Source organism: Xiphophorus maculatus, chromosome 18 (assembly GCF_002775205.1).
Source record: "Xiphophorus maculatus strain JP 163 A chromosome 18, X_maculatus-5.0-male, whole genome shotgun sequence".
In the NCBI taxonomy this organism is placed as follows: Eukaryota; Metazoa; Chordata; class Actinopteri; order Cyprinodontiformes; family Poeciliidae; genus Xiphophorus; species Xiphophorus maculatus.
The window spans coordinates 24350485-24362750 of record NC_036460.1 but is presented as its reverse complement, the minus strand read 5'-3'; the positions used below and the strand labels follow the sequence as shown (position 1 = coordinate 24362750).

The window sequence follows — 12266 nt, the reverse complement described above, 5'->3', positions numbered from 1 at the left end:
CACAAACCATTTACAATTGATTGTAACGGTTTGTTGGAATAAAATTATTTGAAATCGATTAAATCTGCAGTATGTAGCTGTTTCCATATTTGTTAAAACCGTCACATTACATTATGAGACAGGTAATCTGTGCAACTATTGCCATCTGAAGAATTGCACCTCTCCCGTTTAAAAGCAACCAATCAGAGCCAGGAGAAGGGTCTTAGCGCTGTCAATCAATGCTGTTCAATGTGCTATTGAAAGAGAAACAATTTATCAATTATCCACCGTCATCGGTGGGTATGCTAACTAGCCTTAGCTTTCTGGGCAGGCTATGTTGTGGTGAAATACAGTGGTGAGAGGGTGAGCACGAGAGTGATTGACAGCGCAAAAACCCACAGACAGTACTTCTCTATGAATATCTCTCTGTTCATGGGGATTAAGTGTTTCACATATTTTATTCTTTTCATATTTTATTTTTCTATTAAGAGGATTCTGTTTTGTTATATTTTATAACTATATCTAAGTTTAATAATGTAGTAAAACCACCATTTTCTGTTCATTCAGTCAATATTTAATATGGCTGACACAAAATATTGTAAAAGTTTAATCATGTCTTTTTTTTTAATTCAGCATATTATGAAAGATTTAGCCTTTTATGTTACGGAAAGATGGTCGACACAAGAGAAAACTCAGGTTTTTAAGAAAATGAACGCTTATCGGTTAGTGGTTAGTCGATGGATAAGATCAACCAACTTCAGATGAACTCATTAATCTGTAGCTTTCGTCTCTAATGTAGACGCTTCATTTTAGAAGATGAGAGTATGTGCAGAGTTCTTGCAGCTTTTCACCGACCAGACAGCGAACTCATCACAGGGTCGGTGTGTGGGAGGCTTTGACTGCTGCCGTCTGCTGTCTCCCACTAATAATAGTCTTTATATGTCATCTTTGTGCAAGTTTGGGCCACTTACATAATCAATGGTTTTTAAAACTGTATTTTTTTTGCTCTTGAATCTTATTTGATGACCTTCAAAGGGATTTGTAGACATGATGTGTGAACAGCCCAGAGCTCTTGCTGTTGTTTTATCCTCATTTGGTGTAAATTAAATAATGCTGTGTATTGGTCTCCACCTGTGCTTTGACTCAGATTATAACCCTGACAACCATGTGAAGGTCAGAACTGGGGGTGGGGAGGAGAGGAGATGAGGTTAGAGATGTCTTTGGACTGACTGCTGCTATGGCGACAGAGGAGCAAGGAAAGGCTGCCTTGACTTAATTTATCTGAGCAGATCAAAGTTTTTCACTCCTCACCATGTGTTTGTATTCAGAAGAGAGAAGCAGCAGGCTTTTTTTTCTGAGCCTGCAGTTTTGAACTCATGGCATCGGAAGTGAGAACGTCACATTCAAGTGTGTTAGGTTTCATTTTAGTCTTCAGCATTCATAAAAACGGACGAGACTCTGTTTAAAAACAAACTGCTTTCAACTGGTTGATTTAGGAAAGCCTGGCTTAGACTGTGAACTCAAAGACAGCAGAGAAACCAAATGTTGTGTGATTACATTTGCCACCAGATTGCTGTTCTTGTGATCAAATCTTTGTTGATGCACCATGGCAGCTTTTGATCTCTGATTTTTGTTAAGCCTGGTGAACAAAAATCACCAGGCTTTTGTGATTTGTGAATTGTGAACAATTCTGTTCTATTATGAGAACAGAATTGAAAATATTTTCCCAGTTTTCTTGCCTTGAGGTGTCATTACTTATTTACATTAGGAGCTGAAACAGGTGGCGTAATAGTGCAAGTGTGAAAGAGCAGTTCCTGTAATACAGACAAAAAAAAGTCCCTCTAGGATGTTGCAATGTTTGGTTATAATTGTTGCAGCCTAAAATTACTGATTTTACAACACCTTTTTCAAAAATGTGCAGTTTAAATGAAAAAAATAAATAACTTTATTTTTGCTGCAACATGAAGTTGTATTTATTAAGCAAATCTGAGCACTTCTGGGGAGCACACAAACACAGATGTCTCAGTCACGTTAGGAAAGCTAACAAGGCTAGTCACTACTATAAGATGCTAAAGACAGTTTAAAATGTCAACTCAGTCATTTTGAAGGGCTTCAAAGAAGTTGTGATCTCAACTATTACAGCAAATTCACTCATCATTCGCAAATGTTGCACAGACTTGCAAATTTTCTCCCATCATTGCAACTTTTACGCAAATCTGACCAATCAGCTTTGCGTTTTGTATTTCTCTTTCTGATTTAACGTCCTGCTGCACGATATCTCTTGAAAGCTAAACCTGGAAGATGAAAGCATGTGCGAGGCTAAACGATAACATTTGGGATTTTTAAATTGTTTTTGCAAAAAACCATTTTGAGATGTTCTGTCGGATTTGTTTATACTGTTTACATAGGTCAGGCTACCTTAAATGACCAATATGGGATTCTTGTTTTGAACTCTGACAACTCCTCAGGACCGGATTTGATTTGAATGAAGGGTGCTACTTCAAGTAGGATAATATTTGCACTTTTAATATTAACTATGTTAAAATCCTGCCCTTCTTTGGGAAGGTTGTGTGCAACTTTCTTGTAAGATCATTAGATACTAATCTATACAAATACCAGCATATTGTACAGACTTCTTCAAGTTTGTTTTGTTTTTTATTAAACCAAACAAAAAATAGAGGAAGAAAAGTGTGCGCTAATGAATTGGCACTATGTGGTGGTTCTTTCAATTTTTTACTCAGAAGCATCTAGGAAGAAATAGGAATGTTGGACGATCCTGCCTGTGTTTTACCGAATCAGCGTCGCCTCTTCTAAAGTCATGAGTTCGTATAACCATCTTCGCACATCCACTTGAAACCCAGCATCATCTACAGCAAACTGGAAAGGGTCCAGTTACTTGCTGTTCCACTTTTTTCTCTAAGCTTAAATAAGCTTACTTGTAACATTGAAACAGATTAAGAAGGCTTTCGTGAGGCCGAGTTGGTATCTTTTAACACAGATGATTATATCCTCCGGTGTCAGAGGATGGGCAGCGCTCCAGTCTGTCCCAGCTGGCAGCCGAGCTGAAGGCTAAGCCGGGGCCAACGGTGCACAGGCCTGAGCCGAGAGAGATCAGAGAGCGAGGCAGCTCATCGATCCACTTCCAGGTCATTAAACCCAAGAGTGGTCTTATTGGGAAAAGCAGCATCACCCAGGAGGGATCAATATTGGATAGAGAGGTTTGGGCCGAGAGAAAGAGACGGGGGAGAGAGCGGCGCGTATGCAACCCAGCCAATGACAAAAAGCGAAAGCTGGAAATAGATGCATGCTTAATTGCGTCCGGATGTAATATTTTTCACTTTTCATTGTCATTAATTTGAGTTTTGACGGGGGGAGAAAAACAAGGAGCATGTTAAAGCATTAATTTGTCGCAGCAAATTAGATCCAGGTTGCTGATTTCCCTGCCAGTGTCACATCTACTGTTAATCTATTTACTTTAATTTTGGCCTCAAATCAGCACCGATGTCTGCTTATCGCTTCCCGCTTTGAGAGACGCCCGTACCTCCTGCAGTGCTTTGACTCATGATGAAGTAACATTGATCATTTCATCTGAACACTGTCCAATTTCTCTGGGATGAAGGGAACAGATTTGGACTCATTTAAACGTGATTTATCCAGTCGATTCCAGTTTTTGCATCATGACATGAAAGTCATCCACACCTTCCAAGAATAGTTTGCATGTGCTTCTCCAAGACAATATTATGAGAAAATGTAAATGCTAATCAGCCCTTATGAATTTTATTTTTTCAATTTTATGTTTTTTGTATTTCTGCCCAAAACAGTTTGAAAGGAAAGGGGACGTCTTTTACAGACAATGTTCTTTTTGGAACCGCCTTCGGTTATTTATTTGAATACTTTCTTTAAAGCTGATGACTGAAATTTATTTTCTATAATTTACTCACAGCTTACCGTAAGGAGATGCGGTAACGTGACGTCAGTAAGTAATATCTACCAAACCAGAGGACGCTCTATTTTGGTTTCGTGAGTCAACTGTACCAAAGGGGAGTCAGAATCACAATCAATAGAAATAGAATCTTAGATCCTTTTTAAAGTACTTTATATTTTCAAATCAAAATACTCAACTACCAAAATAAATAAATTAGTAAGCAGTGGTAAAGTACATGAACATATCAAAAAAAGAAGTTGCAGGCCTGTGCTATCGATGCTTTACTGGCAGTGAATTGTTTTTAAATGTCAAGAATTTCCTAACTAACTATATTGTGAAGTTTTTAATGACTAAATCTAACTGGACACTGAAAATCTCATCAATACATGTAAGCAATCTAGATGCGTCCAGGCAACTTGCTGTGGAGCCGCTTACATTTATGTACATCGGTTTTTGCCAATAATTACTGAAGTATAATATATACATTTTTCTTATCTGTTGTAAGAAATTAGCAAACTAAAACTGAAGATGATTTATAATCCTAAAAACATTAGCTGCTATTATTATTATTATTATTATTTAGTATTATTATTTGTCGGCCTATTGTCCTTGCTGTTCTAAGTTTTACCTTCTTGTTATCTGCTTTAAGTCTTGCTCTCTTTCTCTCTCAACATGTCTTACAATATGTATTTTTATTTTAATTGTCTTCACACATCTCACTTACTGAGAAATATGTCAATGTAACTGAAAATAGCTAACGTTGAATCTTCTTTCATCAGTAACAACATCCACACCGAACAGTGTTGCTGTTATGATCTGGTAGCACTAAGGTTATGGTAAATTTACAAACTAGAAAATATGATTTTTAAATATTTTTTTAGTGGTCCATCACCAGCTGATTCCTGCGTGCATTTCTAGCTAGGTTATTTTTAAAGTTTTGTCTTTGAGTTAGCATTTATCTTTGCATACAGCGGTAATAATGCTCGGAGTGTTTTTTAGTACACAAACAAGGAAAACGACAACATGGATTTTTCCCAGTAATGAAAAGATGTCTGAACTGAGTAATAAATAGATGGAGAAGAGAGGAATTATCTGAGTAGTTTTGATGTGGATTATAGAGCGGCCATCTGCTGCCAAGGGATTATAGCCCTACAACAAGACACAAACAATGAAGAGAAGCTGCACAGTCAACGCATTTCCATTCATGACCTGTAATTTCAAAGTGAGATGTACAGGAAACAGAAATATACAGATGACATTACTGACGGGGAGATCTTTGTAGTTTTTAATGTATAAATACAGACATAAAGCAAAACCTGTGGCTATATATGATATCATTCGACACCTGCTTTTGATATTTTGCATTTTTACAGATTTGCTTATGAAAATGTAAACTTCTGTCGATACTTGTGTTATATTTTCATTCTAATGATGACCGGTGCAGGACTGAGGAATGAAAGTTGGTCCTCTGCCCTTCCTCGTCTCTCCTCCTCTGGCGTAGCTCCACATTAAAAGCCGGACGACATCCCAGCTCTTGCCCACGCCGCCCCCTCCGTTCCCATCTCCACGGTCCCCTCTCCCCAACCGGCCAGCTCCGCTTACACTCAGCTCAACACAACTCCTCCCTCTTTTCAGTCCAAAGCAGAGCGAAAAAAGCAAGCTCTCCCCTCTCTCTCTCTCTAAGCCTCTCTCCCATTCTCTCACCCCTCCTCCTCCTGTCTCTCGCGCCCCTCCTTCTTTTTCAGCGTTCGGGAAGCAGATCAAACCCTACCCTTTTTTTTCCCCTTCCTCTAAAAAACAGAGCAGATAACAAGCAACGATTTAGAGCAGAAGGTGGGTGAAGACTTGCCCGACTCGCGACAGGGCACAAGCTGTGGACTTTTTTTCTTTCCACCACCCTGTTAGTTCGGATCCAGGACTCATTGGGACCTCTCCCCCCTTCCCATTGGAATACCGCTGCAGGGCTGGGAATTTTATCCTGCTACTTCCAGCTCAGCCAGCCCCGTTCTAGGATGCTGTGAAGGATGGTCCACCAGGAAAACTGTTCTTACAAGGTAGTACTCAGAGGAAAAACTGCTGAAATGTACATAGGATTCTCTCTCTCTTTCTCTCTCTCTCTCTCTCTCTCTCTCTCTATATATATATATATATATATATATATATATATATATATATATATATATATATATATATATATATATATATATATATATATCCTGTTGTTACTGACTCTTTTGTGCAAGTGTTAAATATTTGTACCTCAATGCATTTGTAAGCGTTGAATGCAACATTTAGACAGGGCGATTGTGTGGGAGTTTTTCTTTTGCCTTGCTTTACGTGATTGTGTTGGGAATCTGATGTCTGTCTGGTTGCTAAGAGAGCACTTGACTCATGGGAATAATGTCTTACCTCCCATTCACGTCCTCCTCCATGCAGCCTCGTCAGTCCAGGCATGATGCCTGCATGCCACTGAAACTTTCCTAGTGTGTAAAAACTCTCCATTTGCTAACATTTTTAGAAAAAAATTTAACCCCTAGTGTGGCAGGTTCACATACTTCTAAAACCAGTGAAGAAATCACGCAGTTGTTGCTTGAAAAGGCTTTCCTGATGTGCGTGTGATTCTGCGGGTACATCTTCCATCATATCTTAACAGAAAAGTGGGAGAAATAGAGCATTCTGCATCCTGGCTGAGGCTTTCCATAAAGGGAAGAAAAATCTGCATTGCAGTGGAGAAAGAGAGTAAGAACGATCAGAGAGGTGGATGAAAGGCAAGAAAATGAGCTGAATATGCCTGGGGAAGAAGTACTGAATAAGGAAGGGGGAGCTTCTTTGATGTGGGGAGAGTTTTAGAGAAACGAATGTGTGTTTGGTGTTTCATCATCATGAAACTTTGTAACGAAAACTCTAAATTATAACTTTGAGAAGCACCGATCACCAATTTTATAGCTCTCCGTCCTGTAAAAATATATTTTTAGCCAGTTGTGATTTAAGAGCAACAATTTTTTTCCTTGATAAGACGACCATTGAACTTTTTAACAACAAAATTCTGGGCTTTTGACACATCTGTGAGTGTCACAAAATATTACATTATTTAACATATTTTCCATTCAATATAAATACAATTTTTGTAGAACTTTAGTATATCTGTTGATCATTAAGATCATTGTAGGAGCATTAAGAATCCTTCCTTCAACTGATCACTAACTAGTTATGTTGAGAACAGAGGCGACGTCACACTGTGTGTGTTCGAGAGAGCAGTCGCCATTATTCAGCTCCACAGTTAAATTAACAGATTTGACTAAAGGTCCAACACATCTTGATGACAGAGTTGACAGTTGCAAAAGCATGTTAGCTAATGTGCAACTGTAGAAAAAAACGTTTTAGGACCTATTTCTACCTTTCATGCTTCCTCTAACTTTATTCTTGAAAACCTGAGAAATCCTGAATATAGCTAACACTCCAGCTAGATTATTGATTGCGGAAAGTAACTTCCAGTCGGAGAGAAGTTACTAGAGTATAATTTGCATCCACTACTCAGAAATATGGTAGCTGGCAGAGATGAATATTAGCAGATTGGCAGAATGAAGTTTTAAGTTGTTTTAGACTGACTGTCTTAACGGCTGACAAATAATTTCATAGTCAGCACACAGGAGTAGGAAAACACAGCATCAACACTTCTTTAATCCATAAATTTGCTTGTCAGGGATGTGAATCTAGACTTGTGTGTGGTGGGAAGCAGCTACAATGCCAGTTAAGGTCTCCGTGCCATGTTCTGTGGTAGATAAAGGCTCGGCAGACTGACAGAAAGATGGTGGGATCGAAGAGAAACAGAGCAGCAGATAACCAGTGGAAGCACAAACGGATAGACGGCAGATGAAACGGGCAGATAAAGCGAGTAACAGGAAATTCATCCACAAACCTCAAAAGCAAAGGGAGCAAAGCAAGAAATTAAACTGATGTCCAACTCTTTGAGGGAACTACAGTGGAAGCAGATAAGGATAAAAAGATTCTGTCAACATCAGTTCGATATACGAGACTAAAAAGCTTGAAGATGTCAGAAAGAAGTCTAACAGCACTTGATGCGTGGGTGGAAGTATAAGAGAAACAGAGCTAATAAGAGAAAGCATGAGGGCGGTGACAGGAACAGAGGGTTCAGGCTCTGATAACAGCTACTCTCTGGAGACCCCTCAATTAGACCGGTATCCTGGCAACCAGGCCAGGCAGTGCCCCTCGCTTATATATAAAACACAGAGCCGCCGCGGGGACGGAAAGATGCAAAGGGCAATGACAGAATGCAGAAGAGGGAATTAGCGTAATGAAGAGCCACAATGGTCAAGACGTAATTAGATAAAGTGTTGAATGAAGGAGGTCGGCGAAGGTGTTGTAGCTGTTTTCTTCTCTGGGGGTCTCCTGGGACGGCCCACGTCTGAAGGGAGTCTCCGCTCTGAGTCTCTGCATTGTTTATTCCCGTCCTGATTTAAATAAGGTGTGGTTTCTACATTTGTTTCTCTATAGCCTTTGTTGCTTTGAAGAAAAGAGCAAAGAAAAGGCAAAATAACACACAATATTCCCCTGTTTCTACAGACAGCTCATGGTATTTTAAGGCACTCGGTGTCTGAAAGAGTTAGTGATTATGTGACAGTTTCAGGAGGCCACTGAAGCATAGGTCTGACTCATAGTTTCTTAAAAGTATCCATCAATTTTACTGGAATAAGTAGAAATTGGGTCATTGGGTGGCTCAGTTGGTAGAGGCTGTAGTTCTCGATGCAGTCGTCCTGAGTTCAACTTCCGATCTCAGGACATTTCCTGCTTCCCCTTCTTCCTCCTCCCTATTTCCTGTTTATTCATTGTTCAATATTGGCCTAGTAGAGTTTAGATCTGGCCTAACAAATCCGCCCACGCTTGTAGACTTTATGTCAGAGCCCAGTCTGACCTAACTAACTTTAAATATAAGCCCGAGCCCAAAGTAAACCCAACATATTATCTGAATTGATTTTATTGCTTTTATTTTTAGACCACCATTTATTTAAGCAGTGTGACTTCTCTCGTTTTCAGCTTCTGTTTAACATCTTACAGCTCCATTTTGTCACTTCTTGTAACCACAGGGTGAGTCAAGTGCAACTTTTCTTGGGATGTGTGATTGGTCCAATCTCCACTGCTTCAGGCCCAGCTTGAATTTCAGTCAGACTTGGGCCATAAATCTAAACTCTTGCCTCTAGAGCCTAAAAAAAAGTTCTAAAAATAAACTAGAAATTCATCATCAGAACATGAAAATAACAGATCTACTTAAAATTAAGCATTTAAGTGGGCAAAAAAGCAGGTTGCTATGGCGTCTGACATCTCGGTTTATAATCTTGTTTTCTCTCTCGTGGAAAAAAAATCTCCAAGCCTCACAGAGCTGCAGCAGCGCCAGGGGTGTGAACGCTGATGGAGAGATTTACGTGTTTTCCTCACAGGCTGGTGCGGTCCTGACAACACGCAGAGTCCGTAGGCACTCTGAGGGAACGCTGAGTCGTGCATCTCATTGGGTCTTTCTCTGTTGTTATGTTTTCTTTATGTTGACAAGCTCATACAGTGTGATGGACAGGGCTGAGAGAGTTTTCCAGTGTAAGTCTATATGAGGTTTAGCCTAACGAATAACAAACTAAGAGAAGCAGAAGATGCAATATGTTCTACTGGAAGATCACGTTTGAAGAACAGAGCACGTTTATATGCTTAAAGACTTTTAAGCATATAAACGATTTGTAGGTAAAGTTTGTTATATATCTTACCTTTGGGTGACTTTATGTCGAATATTGCTCTAAAGATAGTTTTGCGCTCTTTTTCATTGTGAGATTAATAATTTCTAAGTTGATTGATTTAGAGTTTTACTTAAAGGAGCAAAGCAAGAATTATTCCCAATGCTGCAAAAATAAAACTTTAATATTGTTGTAATTATCATGTTGTCTGTAGCTTTTATTTATGCTTGCTTGAATTTTAATGCATAGTAAATAAGAATAAACAGCTGTTAAATGTAAAGTTTTTAAGTTCTTGTTGCACCAAATTTCTTTTTGTTGTTCTACTCTTCGTAAAGTAACACTTGGAGTCTATACAAGGTGATATTAGCTGGTTAGCTCAGGTAGCTAGCTTGGAATTGACATCCTCACCAACAAACTGCCTGTTGTTTTAATACCGTTTCACCTTAGTAAGAGTATTGCCTTTTGACTCCATGCCGGCCGGTGTTTTAGGGTCCAGATTAACGTTCAGTCGTCTTTCTTCAATCAGCTGATGCTGCATTTCATTTACCTGGGGAGTCATAATTAGAAACATGGATTTGACATCAGTCTCTCAGGTTAAAAAGTCGGAATTTCAACATGGCGATGCCTGTAGACGTTGTCTGCAGCAAAGCAGAGAAAAGTCTATTTATGAGACCAAGCTGCTTCACAAGAGGTGAGCTCTGTCCGCATGAATCTAACCTGAAATATTTGATATAGTTCTGTTGATTTCGACTGTTGATTAGAAATTCTCCTAAACTCAATAAATTTAAACAATAAATGCTCACATTTCTTTACACTTTTTATATTTCACTCTTCAGCCATATGTCCTGTTTACATACTCAAGACTGGAAAGCATTGCTTTCTTAAAAGTCCATAGTTGTTTCTTATTTTAGTGCAGTGTGATGAAGCACTTTGTTTTACCATTCAGCATATCTTCTCTGTGCTAATATTACATAATTTGCAGGAGTCCCCTTCAAACACGGGTCTCTGTGTGAGTTACAGGCCTTCCCGATGGGCCACCCTGTGCTCCTTTCACAGCCCAATTTGTTTGAAACACGAAGCATCACCATGGAGAAATTCTCGCCAGACTGCTTGGACAGCAGCCCCAGTTCTCTCCCTTCTCCTGCTACACGAAGAAGAAGCATTCAAGAGTCTCTGCTTTTCCTTTCGTACATTTGAGTCAGGCATATAGGCACTCAGAAGCAGAATGCCGACAGCTAGCAGCTTGCATGCAAAAACACAGGGACAGGTTTGGTGTGATTTGACTGATATCCTCCCATTGGTACAGCCAACCTTCAGCTCTGCTTTAGAAAATGTGTCAGAAAGGAAAACCAAATATCCTCATTCTGGAAGCTAATCTTGTTCTCTCAAATATAGCTGCAGACAAACACAAAGGCGCACTAATAACGCCACCAGCCTTGGATCGGAGGCGTACAGGAGGTGCCAGGAACCGTCTCCCACAGTCACCCTCCTGTTCACTTGGAACAATAAGCCATTCTGTTTGCGAACTTACTTTGATTCTCCCTCTCTCTCAGCTGACCCAACAGTCAGGCTGTCATGGAAACGTTGCCTTGACTTGCGGTCCTGTTAAGACTCGTGTCCGGTCGGTATCTGCTTGAAGATTCCCGTCACGCCCCGCTGACGCGTGTGCACAGAGAACTTCTTCCTTTCGAGCCTCCTTTGTATCAGTGGTGACTTCATCTTCACCATGAAGTCAGCCTCAGTAATGAAGCAGAAAATCGGGTGGGGATGATTCTGCCCCACCCAGGCAGCTCCCGCTCGCAGAAAACACTGATTTCATGTTTGTGTGTGTTTGTGTGTCATCTGGATCATCAGTTTTCTGGGGTAAATTCAGACAGCAGGGAGACTTTTAACCAGATTCTACCCATTGTCCCAGGAAGTTGGCATTTAATTACATATTTACACTTTTATACTTTTTGTTTTTTTAGGGAGGGGGATTTTCGACATTTACAGGCAAATGCTTCCCCTGGATTTGTTATGTTTTGAGTCCCCCTTTCTCAAATATTAGTCATCCATTCCTCTCAGAGAGAAAAATACTAAAGTGAGTCATGTTTGTCTATTTCAGTGGCAGCTTTTTTCATTCTTTTCTCTGTCTTCTTATCCCTCCTTTTGCCCCACTTTTTTTTCTTTTCTTGCTGGTTCATTTCTTATCCAAGATCACTATGAGAGACCCATGAGGGACCCTGCTTTTTTGTATGATTCAGTATTAATGAGAGCGTGGCAGCTAGATGTGGAAAATGTGAATTGAAAGAAGCATTGCTCTGATTAAACTCGGTCACTTTGTGCATTTTGTTTGAGCCGACTGGTTAGAATAGAGAAGCACTGATGTGAGTTTTCTGAACTATTTCCAATCTCTTGATTTTCTTAAAGTCTGTCCTTCCGATACGAATTCTAGCAAACTCTTGATATCACAAGACCCATAAATTAAAGCATTCAAAATATTACTTTCTAGCCCTGTAAACTCCTACCTTAACTCTGCTGACATCTGCAAACCAGCATGATTTGTAACAGACACAGGTTGAAATGTCCGCCTTCCTTTTATCTGATGAACTTGGCTTCATGTCAGCTTTCCTCTTTCTAATTAA

General features: G+C 39.7%; 1 protein-coding gene across 5 annotated transcripts in view; it reads left to right on the top strand.

Annotated features, from left to right (window-relative positions):
- The window catches only part of LOC102236326 (schwannomin-interacting protein 1), a 275773-nt gene that overhangs the window by 241914 nt on the left and 21593 nt on the right, over positions 1 to 12266 (top strand). Inside the window, exon 1 of one of the 5 annotated variants that reach the window (XM_023351094.1) lies at positions 5641 to 5958. The exons of the other annotated variants lie outside the window; for them this stretch is intronic. Within the exon in view, the coding sequence (XP_023206862.1) occupies positions 5929 to 5958 (30 nt within the window). The 5' untranslated portion in view covers positions 5641 to 5928. Of the gene's footprint in view, positions 1 to 5640; positions 5959 to 12266 lie in introns of those variants that run through there. 5 annotated transcript variants of the gene reach the window in all.